This window comes from Phalacrocorax aristotelis, chromosome 5, assembly GCF_949628215.1.
Source record: "Phalacrocorax aristotelis chromosome 5, bGulAri2.1, whole genome shotgun sequence".
Classification (NCBI taxonomy): Eukaryota; Metazoa; Chordata; class Aves; order Suliformes; family Phalacrocoracidae; genus Phalacrocorax; species Phalacrocorax aristotelis.
The window spans coordinates 36,763,507-36,785,343 of NC_134280.1; the positions used below are offsets into that span (position 1 = coordinate 36,763,507).

The window sequence follows — 21,837 nt, forward strand, 5'->3', positions numbered from 1 at the left end:
ACCCTTCTGGAGTAAGGGGCTAGGTATACTCCCAGAGATTTTCAGAATTTGGCCTTAATTAATCTAACTGTTTAACACTAATTATTTAAACTCAAGACATTTCCTGTCTTTCCCATGAGACAGGTTTTCACACGTGCGCATTTGATATTTTACTGGGCCAAATGTCATAGATGAAGTATTTTGAATTGTGCTTTCCCTATAAATACAATAACAAATAAACAGAATGTATTAATAAAGGAAATAACATCAATGTCATAAGAGGCTTACAGTTTTAAAGTTCTGTTTCTGGGCAGCTGAACATTAAATCGGAAAACTTGGACTTTTCTAGAGGGATTGGGTTTTTTAACTGAAAAAGCCGTGCCAAGTTCACTTTGATCTTGGATTTCACTCTTCCTTTGGGAGTTATAAGAAATAATTAAGCTACAGAAGGATTTAAGCATTTCAGTACTAAAACCTTCACCCTCTTTGTCCCACCTCCACCCGTACCTGACACAATGTTCTGGAAATGTGTGACCTTCGGGGAAGGTTAGCAAGAAGATAGAGGAGATTATGTTTGGTCAGTAGACTTTGCAGTAAGGCAGATACGCAGTTATATAGCGTTAATTTTTCCTCTGGGGAAATTGCCCAAGCATCTGGAAGCCCTACTTTTCTTAAGATAGGCTTTTCAGGGAAATGTAGGAGTTCAGTGGAAGACTAGAAATGCTATACCCTGGTAATATTTTTGTTCTCTGTACAAATGCAGTAATTTATCCACACAGTCACACAGTGACAATTATATACGGTAGCTCACAAAGTACAAAATTCTATTTTAAAGAGTCACCTTTAAATGAAAAATAGAAACTTATTGAGGATTTCCATTTCTGGCTGATTGTTTCCCATATTTTTCTTCTATTTGGGAAGAGGCGTTTGGGAATATTGGGTGGTAAAAATGGATTACTAAATTTTGCAGTCTAAATCTACACTCTGTAGATTCCTGGAAGAAGGAACCAAGACCTCAGCTGGAGTGATCCAAAAGCAAATTCAAATAGAATTTTTCTGAACTAGTGAGAGTTTTGACATCATGTTTGGAAAACTCAAATATAGAAAATGAGAACCCAGGGGCAAACATGGAATTAATCCACGGGCAATTGAGATCAGGGATAATTTGCAAGTTCCTTTATGAAGGGTCACAACTGTGCCAATGATTACATATTAAAACTTCTAACAAAAACAATGTACTTCAGAAGTTGCCCTTTCCCATGTAATTTCAAAAACTAAAATTGAAACTGTGTTTTGTGATTTTTCATTCCTATGAACTCAAAGCAGCAAGGGAAAGTGTGAAAGTTTAGGATCCATTATCACTATCTATGTAAGTATCAGATCTGAATATTTGATGATATTTCTGCTTTTATTCAGCATAGATGACATCAAACTATCACCACGTTTATTTATATTAAAATCCTAAGTACTTATTCTTGTGCAGTAGTTTGGAATATTTTACTTAATATTTCTCCCCATACAATTTTTCTTAATTGTGGTTTTATCTTAATTTTATTTCCTGTCAAACTAACATCATAACTCAGACGTGTCTCAAACCGTAAAGAGATTCTTAGATGACTTCAGGTTACCTTGCACAAAGTTTTTGGGTTTTTTTTCCCCCTCTTTTAATGCCTGACTGGACTTTTTATCAGGGGTGAATAAAAAGATTTGCTGTAACTCTTTCTCTAACCTTTGGATAAAAAAGTAAAATTCTTCCAAGGCCACTTACCACACAGCTTTGCATGGAAGAAAAGCTGGTATTAAGCCAAATGCATCGTAAGAGGCAGTCTGTTTCTGGCAATCATAGAACGGACTATGAAAGTTGAAAAGACATGTTGTTACCTCTATTCACTTCATGCAGATCTATAAGCCATAGGACTCCTTTTAAAGATGTTTTCTTGGTTTATTTTGGATTTGTGTTATACTCTTACATGGTATTATTTTGATATGTTAAAAGCTTTGCTTATTACATATGTGATTTATTTCTAGCATCTGAAGTTTAAGACTATTTTTGCCAGATAGTATGTAAAGAGATCTCTTCCTGTGGATCTTTTGGCATTAAACTTCATCCACTTTCACAGAAGCTGATCAAATTCAGGGCAAACTTCCTGACACTGTGACAATAATGTCAAGGTTGGCCATTGCCCTTGGTCTGGAACAGTTACTTTGCTTTCAATTTAAGTTACAGTATGTACTGTATTCAGGAAAAAATGAAGAGGGAATATCTGTCCTTTGATTGGAGAACTTGAAAATTACCTGATAATGACAAGAAATGCTGAGACTATCCCAAAGAGAGAGCATGCTAATGCTAGTGTCGCATGCTGTAACTCAGAAGTATTCGGTGGATAGCAATGAGCATTTCAGTAAGACTCTTCCTTTCCTCTAAGAGTGTAATATTTTAAAAAGTCAGTGATGAGATAACATTGGGACTACATCTAGGAGGAGGATGGCATTAGAAAATGGAAACAATTAACTGGCACATAATTATCACATATATGCAAGAGACTTTCAAACAGTGACAAAAAAGTAAAGCAAATGACAGCAGACAGGGTACACAAGTAAATGTAGACAGTAGCATTAATTAATGTAATTAAGTCTGAATGTCTGGCATGTTAGAGTTAACCGAAAAATACATAGCACAGTGCCATGGTTTTTTTCCTCTGTGTTTTAGTGATATTGTAGGGATATCCTGCAGTCAGCCAAGCAGCCCATAAGTAATTCCTTCAGTAAAGAAGTGGGGGAAAAACTACTTATGGATTATACACTCTGAATGGAGCAAACAGATTACTAGAAATTTGTAATTGGGAAAGGGGAAAAATTATTCCTTATTAGATTAAGTTTTAATATGTAAAATGTATAGGAATGTAAAACTGGAGTTCCAGTTAGAAAGATGAATAAGGACATGCCTTCTGTTTCTTTGAAAAATCAAGGAATCACAGCCTGGTAGGGGTTGGAAGGGACCTCTGGAGATCATCTTGTCCAATCCCCCTGCCTGAGCAGGCACACCTAGAGCAGGGGCACAGGAACGTGTCCAGGTGGGTTTTGAATGTCTCCAGGGAAGGAGACTCCCCAGCCTCCCTGGGCAGCCTGTGCCACTGCTCTGGCACCCTCACAGGAAATAATTTTTTTTTCTCATGTTTAGGTGGAACTTCCTGTGTTCTGCGTTGTGCCCATTGCCCCTTCTCCTGTTGTTGGGCCCCATTGAAAAGAGCCTAGTCCCATCATCCTGACACCCACCCTTTAGATATTTATAGATATTTGTGAAATCCCCCCTCAGTCTTCTCTTCTCCAGGCTAAACAAACCCAAATCTCTCAGCCTTTCCTCATATGGGAGATGCTCCAGTCCCCTGATCATCTTGGTAGCTCTCTGCTGGACTTGCTCAAGCAGTTCCACATCCTTCTTAAGCTGGGGGAATCCAGAACTGGACACAGTACTCCAGATGTGGTCTCACCAGGGCAGAGTAGAGGGGGAGGATAACCTCTCTCGATCTGCTGGCCACACTCCTTTTAATGCAGCCCAGGAAATTATTGGCCTTCTTGGCCACAAGGGCACAGTGCTGGCTTAGGGTCAACTTGTTGTCCACCAGCACTCCCAGGTCCTTCTCAAAAGAACTATTTTCCAGCAGATCAACCCCTAGCCTGTACTGGTGCATGGGGTTGTTCCTCCCCAGGTGCAGGACCTTGCACTTGCTCTTGTTGAATTTCATGAGGTTCCCCTCAGCCCAGCTCTCCAGCCTGTCCAGATCTCATTGGATGGCAGCACAGCCTTCTGGTGTATCAGCCACTCCTCCCAGCTTGGTATCATCAGTGAACTTGCTGAGGTTACGCTCTATCCCATCACCCAGGTCATTGATGAATACGTTGAACAGGACTGGACCCAGCACAGACCCCTGGGGAACACTGCTAGTGACAGACCTCCATCCAGATTCTGCTCCTTTGATCATGACCCTCTGAGTTCTGTTGTTGAGCCAGTTCTCAATCCACCTCACTGTCCACTCATCTAGCCCACACTTCCTTAGGTTGTCTGTGAGGATGCTATGGGAGACAGTGTCAAATGCTTTACTGAAGTCAAGATAGACAGCATCCACTGCTCTCCCTTCATCAACCCAGCCAGTCACGCCATCATAGGAGGCTATCAGGTTGGTCAAGCATGATCTTCCCTTGGTGAATCCATGTTGACTATTTCTGATAACCTTCTTTTCCTCTACATGCCTGGAGATGACGTCCAGGATGAACTGCTCCATCACCTTTCTGGGGATTGAGGCAATGCTGACTGGCCTATAGTTCCCCAGGTCCTCCTTCTTGCCCTTTTTGAAGACTGGAGTGACATTTCCTTTCCTCCAGTCCTCGGGCACCTCTTCTGTCCTCCACAACCTTTCAAAGATGATGGAGAGTGGCTCAGCAAGAACGTGTGCCAGCTCCCTCAGCGCTTGTGGGTGCACCCCATCAGGGCCCATGGATTTGGGAGGGTCCAGTTTGCTTAGGTGATCTCTGACCCAGCCCTTCTCAACCGATGGTAAGACTTCCTTTCTCCAGCTTTGTCCTCTCTTCTGGGGGCTGGGATGCCTGAGGGCCAGACTTAGCAGTAAAGACTGAGGCAAAGGTGGCATTCAGTAACTCTGCCTTCTCTGCATGCTGCGTTACCAGGGCCTCTTCCTTGTTCAGGACTGGGCCCACTGTGTCCCCAGTTTTCCTTTTACTGCTGATGTATTTAAAGAAGCCCTTCTTGTTATCTTTGACATGCCTTGCCAGACTGAGTTCCAAGTGGGCCTTGGCCTTCCTCATCGCATCTCTGCATACCCTGACAATGTTCGTATATCCCTCCCAAGTGGCCAGTCCCTTTTTCCACATACTGTGAACCTCACTCTTCCATTTGAGTTTCTCTAGAAGCTCTTTGCTCATCCGTGCAGGTCTCCTGGCTCCTCTGCCTGACTTCTTCCTCCTGGGGATGAACCGATCTTGAGCTTGGAGGAAGTTGTCCTTGAATACTGTCCAGCTTTCTTGGGCCTCCCTGCCATCCAGAGCCCTAGCCCATGGGATTCCTCCTAACAGGTGTTTGAAGAAGCCAAAGTTGGCCCTTGTGAAGTCCAAGGTTGTAGCCTGACTCACAGCCCTGCCTCTACCTTGCAGTATCCTAAACACGACCATCTCATCGTCACTGCAGCCAAGGGTACCCCCAAATCTCACATCCTCAGCCAGCCCTTCCTTGTTTGTTAGAATAAGGTCAAGCAGGACATCTCGCCTTGCTGGCTCCTCCACCACTTGCATCAAGAAGTTGTCCTCGATGCTCTGCAGGAACCTTCTGGATTGTGCATGGCTCGCCGTGTTGCTTTTCCAGCAAATATCAGGGTGGTTGAAGTCCCCCATGAGGACCAGGGCCTGCAATTGCAAGGCTACTTCCAGCTGTCTGTAGAAGGCTTCATCAACTTCCTTTTCTTGATCAGGCAGACCATAGCAAACACCCACAACAGTGTCACCCATATTTGGCTGTCCCCACAAGCTCTCAACTTGTTCTCCTTCCACTCCTAGGCAGAGCTCGATGCATTCCAGTTGCTCCCTCACATAACGAGCAACTCCCCCACCTCGCCTTGCTGGTCTGTCTTTCCTGAAAAGCCTGTAGCCATCCATGACCACATTCCAGTCATGCGAGCTATCCCACCATGTCTCTGTAATTGCAATCAGATCACGTCCCTGTGACTGCACACAGACCTCAAGTTCCTCCTGTTTATTCCCCATGCTGGGTGCGTTGGTGTACAGGCATTTCAGAAAGGTGCTTGAGCACACAGGTTTCCCCAGAGGGGTGTACGAGGACCCACTATAGCCATGCAAACCCTTGAGGTGGTTGGTCTCCCGGTTGCCATCGCATGAGGCCGCCACGGCACCTTTATCACTGCTCAGGTTGTCCTGTCTTATTCCCCCATTGTGTGTGATGGCATTAGCATTGCCAGTTTGTCCCCCTCTCCCCGAGTTCCTCAGTTTAAAGCCTTCCTTACCAAGTTTGCCAATACCTGAAAATACCTGAAAATGAGCAATTGTAGCTCTTGCATGTTTTCTCAGTTTACGTAATGTTTCAGAATGTGTAACAAGTTGGTTTCTATTCCAAGAGTAGTTATTGCATCTCTGGTGGAAAGCAAAAATTTCTGATTTTGTTCATAGGAGTAAAAAAGAATATTTGAGGAAAGTTTGTTTAAAAATGATGATTAATAGCACAAAAGGAGGTCTGAATAATTTTGCCAAACATTTTGCCAAACCTTATCTGGATAAAGGAATTTATATGTCAATGTAGAAATTAAGCTTAAACATTCAGGTTAAATGAAATGAAATACAAATGCATTGTTTTGTTTATTTTGGCAGGAAAGCATTATGATGAAAAGATTAGTGCTGTCATATTTTCTGGCTAAAATAGAAATTCCTTTGATCCCAAAATTTTGTTCCTTTACAAAAAAAAAAAAAAAAGAATGGAGACATCTCTCAGTGTTTCTCACTAAAATATATACTGAAGCTCTCTAAAGGGATTTGTCAATTAAAAAAATTATCCAAGTAAGTAGTGCTACTCATGGTCTGTAATTTCACCAAGACTTATTTTTAAGAGCATGTTTCTTTTTTACTACACTTGCTGCAAGTTAGAAAAACTCTGAGTATACGGGAAGGAAAAACTGGTAAGTTGTCAAGAGAGAAATGAAGATTCTGGCTCTGATTTAGTGTTGAGGATATAACAGCACTTTCTGGCTCTGGCACAGTTCAGAGTGGCTGTGGCAAACTGGTTAATCTCTGTGCGAATTTCACCTTTCTGAGATGTCATTGCTTGCTAGTGTTTTCCTAAATACCATAGATATGATGATCTCTAACTTCATAGGGAAAGATACATCACTCAGAGAAAAGTTTAGTCTGTTAAAGATGACTTCTGTTAATGTCACCTGCCACTTCAGCATCATCTCTTTAGCCTTCCTACTATAAAGCTGTACCCCAAGCACAGTGACAGGTCGTCTCATCTCCTCCCATAGGCCCTCCTGCCCTCACTGTTTTAGGTCATGCAGACATGCTATCTTCACAGGCATGTAAACAAAAACATTGAAGACAAAACAGTGTCTGAAACCGAGGAACTTCCTAGTCCTTAGATCTTTAATTTCTGTTAAGATTAATGAGACAAAGTTTAGTATCGTACTTTAATTAAAGACAATATCTATGATATCTACAGGGAATCTATCTCTTGGTAGCTAAAGCAGACACTGAGCCTATTCTGTAATTAGAATTCAGAGACCCTTAAGGAACTTTTAGTTAGTTGGAAAACATTTATTTCTAAATTTTATTTCTAAATTGTATTTCTAAATTGTATTTCTAAAGACGTTAAAGCAAAAGTTTTCCAGAGGTGCTCTCTTGTGTGCCTGCATAGTCTCATCTTTGGCAACTTGAATATGCCAGCTGCCATGGAATAGAAGTATTTTCTTTGTGTGAATGACTATGATGGCACTGATCCTATGATAAAAATAATAGCTGTGCACTTAAGTGAGGTATTCCATATTAAAGGGAACTACAAGATACAAAATACTTCTCCAAGCATTGAAGCCCATGTTGCAAAAAGTTCACTGACTCCTGTGAAAAGCAACTTACACCAAAGTCCAGAAACTTGGTAATTAAAAATGAAGAACTATTTGTTAAAAATAAAATCCTGTGTTTATGGCGATGAATCTAGGGTCTGCAGACAGAGTAAAACTTATTTGGAAGGATTGAACATGCCAGCCAGCTGTACATAGTGTAAAACTGATTGGGATATTAAAAGTACGAAGTATTACATTTTATATCATTAGGTATTCTGGGAGGTGATTTCAATTGTGGCTTAAAATAAAAATAATAGCAGTACCTCTAATCTGTAGTGGAGATGGGATAGGAGACTTGCAATCACCTGAGCACAACTATAAATCTTGTCTTGTTTTTCACTGTGCTTACAATATAATTATACCAACATAACTCACATTATTTCCAAAGCTCCCAGTTTGTATATCTACCCCTATGGATATGCACTACCCTGCTAATGACTTTTGCAGAGTACTCAAGGAATTTGATTGAAGTGTATGTTGTCATTTCTATGTTATACAGGAAAGATGAAAGGAAGGAAGAAGGGATGTTACTTACCTTTAACCTTCATCTTGCTGTTCATCTGTATCACTGGGCATGCAACTACTGACTTAGATGATGGTGAAGAGGAGGATGTTCTGGGTAAGAGGTTACAAAAACGACATGTAAAACTGTCTCAAATAACAAAACTCACTATGTTAAAATGCACTGTAGATGTGATTCTGTACTTGAGAATTTTTCTGGGAAACTTCTGAAAGTGGAACCAAGCTGCAAATGCACTGGTTTGTAACTGACAGGGATATGCTCAGAATTTTGCATTAAGCTCCTGCAAAACTGCTTTCTATGAAGGCTTCTGTTTCCCATGCTTTTGGGAACTTCTAATCCTAACCAAACATTGTGTTAGATACCAAGATTATTCCCTTAAAGCTCTGCTTTAGGACTCATGGAAAAGTTCAGTGTTTAGGGAAAAGTTCATACAGCTGGTAAACTTGGCTTTTATCTCCCCATGCAAATGGAGCAGAAACATGATGAATAACATTGTAGACTGATGTTACTCTGCCCTGTGCACGGATCTCTTAAGGTCCTAGTTAAATTGCAAAATTTGGTCTAAAGATGATGCAATTACTGCCCTAATTGTTCTTCTGGGCCTTGAAGAAGCTTTTTGTATAACCCCAAGTGATATGATATTGCTGGATAAATAAAAACTCACCAGTTAGAGATTTTTGTTAAGAAAAATATTGTCAGAAGTGTGAACTTGGGGGGTTCTGGGGTTCTCACCATTGTAAGATCATTGTTTACTTTCACTGCCTTGAAATTAAATAAAGTGGATCGAACTTCTATACCGGATATTTTATTTTCCTCCCAAATAATTTGGAGAAAGCAGATGAGGCAAAAATACACTTTTTGGGCCATACTAAAATATTCTTCTTTCCTTTGAGAAAATGATTTACAGTTGTGATCTCTTTTTTAAGCTGCAGAGAACTAGGCAGTGGATACTTCTCCCGCTTGACAGGTCTGATTTTGAAGCCTAAGTGGGAATGCAGCTATGGGCAACCTTATTTTTCTGTTGGCACACTACTTAATCTGCCCATATTTTGTCTGACTTCCATCCAGATTATTCTCTATCAGTCTTTTGCAGCAGTGTTCAAGACAAAAATATTAATTGTGCATAATCACGGCTATACTACAAATGAAGCTTGTGCTTTAGGACTTTGTCACAATTAGTCACTACAGTTTAAGTGTTTAGCATGGTTGTATAGTCAAGACACTTTCATTCAGAATAAATTTGTTTCTCTTTAATACTGAAGTAAATAAATGCCCTTCTTGTTTGAGGGCAAAGTCACACTATCTTTGGTCTACCCTGCAGACCTTAGTTTTATAAAAATCCTTAGCCTAAGCTTGCAGTTCATGAAAGCCAAATTGTCTTGCTTGTTAAAATAACACACTTCATCACCAAAACAAGGAATCTGCTGGATTCATTTTTTTCCTTTATTTAATTACTTTGTTTATACAAGACAATAAAGATATCTCAAGGAAATGAAATAATCTTTTTATTGCGCATTATTTTATCTCTGATTATTTTACAACCAGTCATTTAAGGTTATACAACCAATAACTGCTTTAGTATGAGGAACAGTTCTGAACTTTTGGGCTTGTATTCCAAAGCATACATATTTTACTATAGAACTCAATAAATTTTAGGTATTACAGGATAAAGTAAATTGTGTGCATCCATTATTCATAATGTCATAATTTTGGATCACATTGGATATAAGGTCTTTGTAAATCTTAGAGGGTTTTTTGTCTATTAGTATTTCATTACAGTAATAATTAAGGTTGCAAGTCAAGTCCAACATGATAAAAAGGGTTCTCAATTTGTTCTCTTCTGGTGAAAACTGTCATTTTTCCACCAATAAATAAAGGTGATAACAAAGTTAAAATATATGAAAATAAATAGTTTGTGTATATTGTTTAGTAATACCTTATGTGGTTGAGAGCACTTTAGTTGATGTTCCAAAGCTGAAGAAGATGACTCACAAGCTGAATGTGCTTTTTATTCTTATGTGAAAGTTTATCAAGAATAAATGTGACTGCTTAAAGAAAGGGTAGGAAACACATGGGTAGGAAGAGCACTGAACAGTGTGCGGGTGGGAAGCTGTCAAAGTGACAAAGATGGAGAGAGAAGAAACATCTATTCATTAGTGACAAGGTGCTTAGCATTGATATCGCTTATCAAAGAGAGACATTTACAAGAAAGCCTGGAAAGATGACAGCATATCTTTATAATTAAGGATAACCACAGAAAGTCATAAGGTTGACAACCCATAACCTAAGCAAACAAAACTAGAAAGTATTTCACATAAAAAGTCAGAAATACTCCTGACCAAGTTTTATTTTCCCAATTTAATTAATATAGTTCTGTTCTGAAAGGCAACTGTGCAATAATACTGTTGTCTTTCATATCTATTGTGCGGTAGGTATAATATAGAAAGCAGTTAACTTTCTAATTAAAAGGATGTATTTTTAACAAACAGCCCTGCAGATTGTCCTTAGGAGTCTGAAGGTCAAGCTAGAGTCTCGTATTACACCTGCAGCCAGGGGAAAAAGTGTTGGTTTTACTTGTACTCATGTAAGAGGATTAGAGACATTATTCACCACTTCTGGTTTTGTAATATATTGCTTGTTAGTGAAGTGGTAACAGTGCTTTGCATCGATCATATAAGATCCACATGCTCAGGGCTACAGCATGATTTACTGCAGATTATTAGAACTCTCTCAATGAAATTTCTGCCTATTAGTTGATAGTAGCTGTTCATGTGTTAAACAGCCATGTCTTGAGTTGCAAAAGTTGCCATGTGAATAACAATAAATGTGAGAATGACTGTGTTGTGTAGGAACAGTCTTGGCCCGTGTCCTGTTTCTGACAGTTGCCGAAAGTAGTAAGACTGAAGGAGTGGAGGAAGAAGGCAGTGACATAAGATATAGGCATTAAACTCGTGCTCATTGTGAGCTGTTTCATCAACATTGCTTTGCACTTACCATAAACTATGGAGTGGAAAGATTGTTAAGACACAGCAGTGGACACTTGGTGTCTTCTGTTATGAAAACCTATGTAGCTGATGTAATAAAGTCATTAAATTAAAAATTCAAGAAGGCAGGGAGAAGGAGAGGAGGGGAGGTTTTTCTCGCTTTATTTTGTTTTTAGTATGTCACTTTTGTGTGATGTTGAGGATCAGCTGTAACCATTACTTAATATATTTCTAGCAAAACAAACTCAGTTTTCTTGGTCTAGGGTAGTACAGTCCTATAATTCTGTAGATGTTCTAAATTTATTTGGACCAGATGCCTAATTGGATGAGTAATAAATATCCAACAGGGCCAGATCCAATGTGGAGTATGAAACTGATTTTCCTTTTAAAACGACAAATGCAACATGCTATATACTTAAGAAGAAGAGTCAATGCATTCATAAATATAAGATGGAAAATAACTGTTGAAGCATTTGTATAACAAGGTTATATTTGCTGGAAAGTAAGTGGAAGTTGCAGAGCATTACAAAAATAATGCAGTGTTGTAAAAAAACGCAAGTAATTCTGTGATGTATCAAGAAAAAACCAAAGTATAATTATTCCACTCTATTTGGCACCAGTGATGCCTCAAGTAGACGGTTATGTTCAGCACACTTTACCAGTAATCCAGACCGATAGGAAAAGATCCAAAGGAAAGTTGTAAGAGGGTTAGAAAGCAAGACCAATAAAAAGCTTGGATGAAGGGACTTTTTTTAGGATAGAGACAATTAGGAGGAGAAAAAAGTCTTCCAAAAGAAAGAAAGACTGGATGGTTTTAAATTATTCTGTCTATGCACTGAAGGAAGTACAAAATTATTTAATATGTAGTAAAGAATATTTAGGCTGTATATAAGAAAAGGGCCTGTCATGCGAGAAGGGTAGTGAAATCCTGGAACTGGCTGCTTCAGGTTGTTGAAAATTTTACTTCACTGGAGTTTTTTAAGAACAATTTGGACATCTGTCAGAAAAGGTGTCAAGGTATTGATACCATTAGAAATGTGCCAAAACTTGAACGAGAAACTCCATTAAAATTCCTTCCAGTTTTAACTTCCCATGTTTCTATTGAAGGATGTTCACTGATCTTCCTGACAGACTTCTTCCCTAAATGTCATACCCTATGCTCTTCACACAGGACCTAAAATGTAGTAGGAACAATTTGTTCCAGTGTTCAAGAGCAGAGGGGGAGGCCTTATACTAAGAATTGATTTTCTCAGGGTATATTCCGTATGTGAAATGAGTACAGGCAGATTTGTATCCATGCAGATCTACTGGCCAAACATTCATACTTGCCTTCTCATCTGCTGCTCTAATCTGAGAAGGAAAGCTCATTCTGTATCACCTGTGTGAGTTAAGTGTTCCCAGGTGAAAAATAATGGGGGAGAATTCTTTCACTTTTCCCAGACACAAGAATGATTCAGTTCCCGCAAATCCCTTTGAGACTTATTTCTTCAGAGTCACTTGGTTATTGTTCAAAGTTGGAGAGTTTGGCCCCTGGGGGTTTCACAGGGTATAGATTTTAGTCAAAGTATGGTAGCTTGCTAGAACTCCTAAGAAAATGAATGTCTGACTCCCAAAAAGTGTGACACAGATAGTCATTATGTTTGCAGCAGATGTCAGTGCATCTGACAGTGGTAACTGTGTCACTGTGACTGCAGAGGAAAAGCCTTAAGAGGTAAGAAAAAACAGTGATTTAGCTCTGTGTGTTTGATGGGAAAAAGGCTAGGAGTCCTTAGGAACCAGAAAGTTCCTAAGAAACTTAGCCATTTGTTGATCATGTTTGTGTAGTTTTGCAACTATTCTTGCACACCATTTCCGTTTTGGTAGCCCACAACATTGGTGTGGCATACTGTAGCAAACAAAATGAGCTGATGTAACCCCATGTCTGAAATTCCAGTAGTTAGGGAACTTAGTATGTTTTCACAACCTCTTCTAGGCTGAACTGGATCACTGACACAGGTCATGTAGGAGATCTCATTTCTTGTGCGCCAGGAAAATAACATGTTTATAAACTAGCTGCCAGCTCTCACCCCAATGAGAGTTGGATCTGCTTCTGTGGAGCTCTGAATGTTCCATTTTACCATTTCAGGAGTTACTCCAAAAGTTACTGAAAACTTTCATGTTTTGAAGGCGCTTTTTCCCTATTACTGAGTGGGGGAATTCCATAGTTTCATTTTACAATGCAATATCCTCTCAACTTTTCAAGTTGAGCCTTCTTAAGTCCCTTCCAGAGGATTCGCAAACCCATTGGAGAACTTCAGACCTTTGAGGTCCAAATTGGAATCTCTTGTGACTTTGAAATCATAATTCTTCGTGGACTCAGGAAGACCCAGAGAAGGAAACTGGCAAGAAACAAAATTCAGAAATCTCTTTGGCAAGCTGAGCTCCGTCGGAAGTTTACTGAATCTAACATCTCTTAAAAATGTTTCTTTTAATTCATCCACATTTCCTATTAGATGGTCAATAATATTTTCAAATCTGTTTTCCTGTAAATATGTGTTCACTAGTGTGGAAAAGAATCACAAACTATCTTATTTTAGAGACAATTTTATGAGAATTTTGAAATTAGTCCTCTTACTCTGTATTTTAACACCAAATTGTCCATTTTCAAAGATCTAATTGTGTGCTACAATTTTTGTGTTGATGGTAATTGTGTAATAAAGGTTATTTTTTAAAGGATTTAAAAGCTGTGAGTTAAAATATTTTAGTGCTGAAAATTGTTTCTTTCCTGTAGGTTTAATAGTTATCAATGGCTCAAATGGAATAAAATTAGTAAATTTCCATTGACCATAGTATTTATGAGGATTTATCTCAGCTGTGCATTTCATTTAAAGATTATATAAGGCCAATTTTATATGTTAAAATTAGATATCCATAGAGCAGGTAGGTAGAAGTTATACCAATTTCGTTTTTACCACATCATAAAGCCTGATTTTTGTGGATTCTTTTAATTAAAACTGGAAATTTATCTGGTTAGTATTAGGATGCCATGCAATGATCATGTAAACTCTTGTCCTCATCTTTTTTTTTCCTCTGTTTCCTGGGCCACTGCAAAGAGCACTAATAGATACTTTTGTATATACATGCAAAGAGGCATCAATGTTCTGGTTAGCTCCAGGAGAATGAGTGAAAAATTTCAAGTCGCCTTCTGGCTGCTATTGCAAGCACACAGCTCTGTAAAGCTTTCAAAATCCCTAGGGTAAAATATTTCCTTGGAAAAGCAAAACAGGAAAAGACATTAAACCATATATTGGTAAGGGAACAGTATCATAAACTGGATCGTCAGTCAGAATTTCCTTATAGACATTGACAGTGTTAAATTTTGCTAGCGTTCTTCTTCACAGTATATAAGACAATATTTACAAAACATTCCCTGACCTAATAATGTATATTGAAAGACATAGAAATGACACAGTTTGAAAAGATAGAGTTTCTTTTCGCCTTAACTTTCTAGTTGGGTACTTCTTAGCTCTAGAAAGCTCTAATGCAAGACCAGTGAGATCAAAGAAAGTAAGACAGTATGATGACCTTTAAGTTGTACCGGATGGGTTTATGTACCAGTAAAGTGTAATTTGATAAGGGAATGGTGCCCTCTGCAGGGCTATCTTGCTTACTTCGTCTCGCACTGTTTGCAGTGTCTTTAGGAGCTATGTTCACAATCACAGGTGCATGGAAGAGAGCATAAGGAACCCTCCTTCTGCCTTTTTTTTAGGCAGGGGTAGTCATTGTGTCTTTGGGAGCTACTAGGATTTTCTCAGTGTGTTTGTTGTTCAGAATTGCTCACCAGCTCCTGTGAATAAGCCACTATCCATAGCTATTTAGAGTTCTATTGTTGAGGAGTTAATGATTATAATATGAGCTGTTTTGGTTGAAAATTGAAACCACGCATTTGGTTTGATTGAATAGCATTTGTGTTCCAATGCAGATAATTATTTTCTTTTTACATCTGTGTTTAGCAAGTTCAGAGCTTTACAGGCAGAAGACACAAGCAACCTCATTCTGAAGTTATCCTGTGCAGTGAAGCAAACTAACTTCAGTTATTCCACTTCTTCTCCGTATTACAGGTGCTGGTTTGCCACCACTGAAACTAGGGCATTCAGTCTGTGCCATGAAAGCAGATGAAGGTCCATGCAAAGCAATCCACATGCGCTACTACTTCAATATTCAAAGCCGCGAGTGTGAAATATTTGAATATGGTGGATGCCATGGCAATGAGAACAACTTTCTAACATTGGAAGAATGTCAGAAGAAGTGTGTGGTAACAGGCCAGTACCCATTCTCTTATCCTATCAGTTCTTCATTTGTATCTGTTTTTTCTCATCCTCAAAGTATGTTAATTTTGGAAGTAGAGGCCCTCTTCAGTTCCTCTTAATACAGTAATGTGATGCCTCTAATTATGTTCCCAAGTATTATAGTGTGTTGTAGTCATCTGAACTATTTTATGTTGTGCAAGCAAAGATTCAGGATTTGGAAAGCTAAGTGTGACTTGTTTTAGTAGACCTGGGAACAGAGAGACCAATGCAAGAAAGCTTATTTTCTAGCTAGAGTTTTTTTTTTGAATGAGTTCTTAAAGTGAAATTGATTTTGAGGCTGGGCTAATCCAGCGGGTGGCACAGATGTTCTTTATTGCTTTCAGAGTATCTAACCCGGTCTTTGATCCCAGATTTCTCCTGCATATGAGAAGCTGGTAGCAGCTGTCCAAAATCTTGGACACCCACTATGATTCAACATAATTAGAACTACAGTAGCAAAGAATTCTCATTAAAAATGTCAGTTATAGCTATTTGTCACAAAAGATCTGTTTTGTTGAAACCTCATCAGTTAATCATTAGAAAGAGGAAAATGAGATCCAGAATATGATACAGAGCAGAATATGCAGAAAGTGCCTAGCAAATGCTGTTTTCCTACTAAAAATGATCCTTGTATTTAACTAAGGCTTTCAGCCTTGTGAAAGTAACCAACTCCTGTTCTTCACAGGGGTGTATGACAGTTAGAAGATTCTTAAAATTGGAAGTTAATTCTAGTGCAGCTAGAAATTCTACAATTTCATGTTTTTAGAGACTGAAGGAATTCAATTCTCATTGAGAGTTTCCTCTGGATACCTACTATGGACCTTGCTTTAATGGGAATGAGATGGAATGTGTCTGGCTGTGCAAACAGGAAGTGATAGTGAGGGAGGTACTGAAGGGGGGCAATAGAAGTAGAAAGAGAATGGCAGAATAGAGATCCTTAAAGCTGTGTGATAACCCTCAGATAGTATACCTACTATGTGGTTTTTTTCCCAAGTGACTTCGTATATTGGATGTTCATTTATTTAGACTTTGAAGAAAAATAGAAGGATTCATTATCAATAGAAGGCACTTTTCAGTCACTAATGCCTTGCCCAGCAGCAAAATATGTCATTAAGCATTACTGAGCTCAAGACAGTGATGCTAGGCAATCCTGCAGTAGAGGACAGTTTACAGGTTATTCTGAGGATGGGCAACACAATCAGATGAAAATTGTTAATCTCTCCTGCCTAGTAGAGATGTAGTCTGGTACCACCCTACTGCTATGCAGATCTTGGTAGGTGTCACTTTGCCCTATTTTCGTAATTTGTTCTAGGCCTGGGCTTTTCCATAAAACTGGAAACCTGTTGATGTGCTATAGGCACTGAGATGGTTTGCAGAATATAAATTTGTACATTCTAGGATTAGCATAGGTCGCTTTCAAGCACAGCAAGTGTGTGTGTGTAAATATATATATATTCTATATATATACACAAAAGTAAGACAAGATGATTTATAGCATTGTGCTTTGTCTGTAATAAATGTAAATGTCTCTGTTAGCTGTATCCCTTCCAGAACTCACATCTATGTAGTAGTTAGATCAGGCCTTAAACCTGTTACATTGTCTGTTTCACAACACATCTCTATTTCCTGATAAAAATTACTGTGAATTGTGTCACTAAATTTATTCTAGACATCAAAGTAATTACCTATCTCCCTTCCCAGTATCAGACTAAAGCTGGGGGTGATGTGCACATTACCTTAGGTAATATTTTAATAATATTTATTAGTTATAATGCTTCTAATCCTCAGAATCTGCAAACATTAACTGATCATACCAATATGCTGGATGCTGAAAATAAGCAATTTGTATCTTTCCTTTTTACTGACAGAAAAAGAAAGGTGGTAAGGTAACAGAAAAATACGTAAAGTCCATAGACTGTATTATATTCAGAGCAGGGTCTGTCTAGCATTTACTTGACTACTAGGTATAAGCAATTCTCTCCTGACTGTATGAACTATATAGTCTTTCTTGATACAATATTATGTAGTCTTAATACCTATTTACACTTCCACAAGGTTAATGAAGTTTTTCAAATAGTTAAAGTTGTTTAAAATGAAAGGAAAAATAACTAAAAAGTTTTTGCAGGTTCTGTTTCCTTATACTACTTTTCAGCCACCCATATAAGTAGTTGATGTTTCCTTGCAGATGTGTTTATGTAATAGAACAATTTGTTTGAATACATAGCAGTGCAATGCAACACATGTCATTGTCCAGCACAGGCTTTGTGAATTTCTCAAGTCTGTAATTCAGTTCTTTGACTTTTCTCCCTCTGTATCCAGTCCAGCCACAGCAAGGGTAAGAATAAGTGAGGATATATGTTTATTATACATTTTGAGTATGATAATTTCCAATGGTATTTACAATTTACAGAGTAAAGCATGGTCACTTTTTTATCTACACAAAGTGAGCCAGAATAATGTGGCTGAATGGAACAAGGCCTCAATGGGTTATATATGTATAAATAATAGCAAAATTTAACCTAAAGTGTTGTATATGAGCATGAAGTCTCAGTGGTTAGAAAATACTGGAAGAACATCTAACAGAGAGAAAAAAAAAAACATCCTTTCTAAAAGGTGTCCCTGATCTTGATCCCTTTAGTCTTTCCAGTGGGGAGACTGCATGCATTTTATTTACTCACTAAATACTAATTCAAGGCATTATTTACCATTCACACCTATTTTCTGATTTGCTGGCACCACCATGCATTTCTGTTATTGTCCCTGGCACTACAGACAATGCATTCAGAAGAAAAAAACCAACAACAACAACAAAAACCCACACAAATGTGAACCTTAAATTCTAGAATGAAAGCAGATTTCAGTTATTTTTCTAATCAGTTAAGTTTTGTTTTCAAGCAATTGTATGCTTATAATAATATCTGATGGAAAAAAAACACTGTGAAATTTCACTAACAGCTTGTCAAAGTGAAAAAGATCAGATCACTCTGTTCTTTAAGTGAATGGCAGTTTTTCAGTGCATTTTACTCTAAGGGTTAATTTGCAACTTATCTTTTGATGGCTTCTGGCAAGATCCACTAATGAGTCTCAGAGACCAGATGTGCTCCAGTGAAGAAGTGGCATGAATCAGTCACAGCCTCACTCTGTTTTCAGGAGTCATATATGGGTAAATGTAATGCTAATGATATTAAAATAAGGTATATCTTGAAATGACATCACATTCAGGAAAAATTATATGGAAATCATAATTCCTTACTTATTAAATAACACAATCTAGCATTTCAAGCCAAAAAAAGAAGATGACGTAGAGAAAAGCACCTTCCTGAATATAAACTCTTGCCCTAAATGCAAGCACACACAAAGTTAATGTAATTCTGTCCTGCTTGGATCTGAAATGGGTCTTAAGCCAGCTCTTACTGAACTGGATGAGAAGGTAAAGGACTTTTACATCAGCGATTCAGTTTCTCTTCATGTTGAAGTCTCAGGTATTACTAGGAGTGCAGATTACTATTTTGGTGCTCACGTATGTGTATTTGTTTCTTTAGAAATTACTTAGGATAAAAGTTGTTTACAATATTGTTCTTTATCCAGACTATACTATTTGTGTCTTGGATTCTTCATACCTGAGTAAAAAAAAAAAAAAAGTTATGAAAGTAAGATAGAATTCAAGTAGTATGTTTTTAAATCTTCATAAGAAACCACTGGATAGGAGCAGATGACAGTTCTTGGCCGAAAATAAAACAAAGCAGAAATTCATTACAGAGGAATGGAGGATCAGGGCTGTGCTTAACCAGTATACAAGACTAACACAAAAATGCCATTTTTCTCCTTTTCTACTTCTGATATTTTGCTCTTACATTCCTGAAAATTGTCCTGTCAAAAGTTCTAGCTGTTCATCCTTTCAGGAACTGAACCCTGTGATATTTAAGGAGAGCAAATAGCCTTGTGCTGGTTATAGCACAGCTTATAATAAGTAACAGATTTCAGATTCTTTGTATGAATGCCTAAGTGATAATTCTGATATCTATGTATCTGGGTCATTTTCTCCAACCAGAACATGCCAGTTTTAGCGCTTGTTAGTAGAGAAGGTAGGGATGTGTTGTATGAGGCTTGAAAGGCAGCAGTTGGTCTTGCTTCCAATTTGGGCTGAAGGTTGCCACCCACCAAACTGGGTGTAAAAGACTTACATTTAGCGCTTCGTAATCATCACCACATAAAACTTTATGGCCAAAGAAACTGATGCTCTTCTTCTACTTAACCCAGCTTGGGCAGATTTTTGAGTGTTAATTAATATTACTTGTTCTGTATGGTTATCCAGAAGTTGCATCTCTGTCAGAATTTAATAATGATATTTTTGTGAGCATTCAAGACAGATTAATATAACTTTAAGAAATTAAAAATTATTAAAATTGTGGCATTAGTATTTTGCATAGTTTATCTGATGACCTGACAAATGGCCCTTCTAAACTTAAAATTCTTCCTTTGTCATATGGCTTCTATAGGTCATAAGTTAGTATCATAGATTTAACTGATAACCCTCGCCTCCCTCTCTCCACCCCAGAGAACCAGCTTAAAAGTTTATTTCCATATTTATTACATTTTCAGCACAGAAATTAATGAAACTTGGGGCTGAACTCCATAGTCAATATATACATGTAAGTTTAAAAAATGAATGCTGGTAATAATATCATTCTAAGAGAACAACCTTCCTTAAAAGACATTTTCTTCTAGTGTTTTGTTTAGAAAATTAGATTAATCTGTTTCTAGTTATGGCTCCACAAAGTTCAATGAATACAAGCTTTCAAGATAGAAAATGGAAAGTTATTTTTCTTGATTATCATTTGGTGTCAGGAAGACCTGGGATCTAGGTTGGGAAGACAGCTTTTTCTGTCACCAGGCTAGCTTTTGGTACTTTACATATGGTATCTGGTTCTGGGTTTCAGCTGGACCCACAACATTTTTGCCATGCTTGGAGCAGGGCTGGTCTGCAGGACTGCAGCTGCCAGTATCTCATCCAAAATGTGTGACTTGCTGGTAATTTGGAGTGTTTGTCCTAAATTTCAGTTTCAAGGCTAAGACAGAGGGCTAAACTGAAAAAGGCAGGATTGATAGATACAGAATTTGGAATGAAAAGTGTTCAAGTCATGATCAGGTGCCGTGAGTGAAGATCTATGAAATTATTTCTTCAGTCTAATGTTGCTATTTTGACTAATACTGTTATTTTGATTCTGTCACATACGCTGGATCAATATCTTGGACTGATCTTCTGGACCAAATCCTGCACTGGCATATAATTGGCACAACCCCATAGAATAAAACTGAAAGCTATTGAAAATCGGAACAGTCTACATCCTGATACTCAGCCCAAGTACAGTATTTGGCATATGCATAACAGCGATCCAAGACTCTGTAAGGGTTGAATCCACTATGAGGAACTGGAACGATAAAGGCTCATTATTTCTGTATTCTCTGAATAACAGCAGATAAAATGGTTTGGCAGCACAAACAGTATGCTGTTGACCACCAGCCATAAAATAAAATAAACTAAAAAATTAACCCTGTTTTGCCAATATAATTCAGTAAAAACAATATAATTCAGTAGGTTCTATTTGTTAAAGCTGGCTTTGTCTGTGCAGTCTTGTAGTATATGGTTATATTCATCTTACTTACTGTTTCCAGTATTTAGTACTGCAGGAAAATCACTATTTAGTAACTGTAGAAATCAGACTGGAAAGACAATATGAGTGATAGGAAAATGCTTAAAAATAAAGAAAAATCTAAGAGATATTGCGACAGTTATCACTGTGAAGAATATGAAGGTCAAGAAAACTAAAAATAAGCTAAAGGGAATCTATGTGATATATATACAAATTCAAACATGGTCAAAGTGTCTGATTTTCCAATATTAAGCACAAATACAAGAATAAATGAGCCAACATGAGTGAATTGCCAGGCTCCTTAAATCAGAAAAACCTCTTAAAGTTTTTGAATGAATAAGCCATTAAAGACAGAAATGAGTAATTCCCAGAGTTCAGAGAGCCCAGCTACAGGTTGGCCACTCCAAGTCTAAGACAGTGTTCAGATTCAAAATGCCTTGTTCTGACTCAAGTCTCCTAGAAATCAGCTGCCTTTATGGTTTCATGTGCCTAATACTCACCACTTCAGAGAAGAAAAAATTACTTTTAAGAGGAGTTTGCCTATACGCTCCAGTGTTTACTGGATATGAGTAGAATCACAAACGTCATCACTAGTGCAAAGGTCCTACTTTTCAAGGCAGTGAATATATATCTTAGTCTACTTATGCTTCTAACATGGGAAAATACCTGCTAATAAAAGGTTCTGGGCATTACAGCAACTCTAATGTCTGTTATATACACAGCAGATCTACT

General features: G+C 38.0%; 1 protein-coding gene across 12 annotated transcripts in view; it reads left to right on the forward strand.

Moving 5' to 3' along the window:
* The window catches only part of TFPI (tissue factor pathway inhibitor), an 85,341-nt gene that overhangs the window by 46,723 nt on the left and 16,781 nt on the right, over window positions 1–21,837 (forward strand). For all 12 annotated transcript variants that reach the window (XM_075093986.1, XM_075093981.1, XM_075093985.1 and 9 more), the window contains 2 exons: window positions 8,116–8,235; window positions 15,224–15,424. In XM_075093986.1, the coding sequence (XP_074950087.1) occupies window positions 8,121–8,235; window positions 15,224–15,424 (316 nt within the window). In that variant the 5' untranslated portion in view covers window positions 8,116–8,120. The remainder of the gene's footprint in view (window positions 1–8,115; window positions 8,236–15,223; window positions 15,425–21,837) is intronic.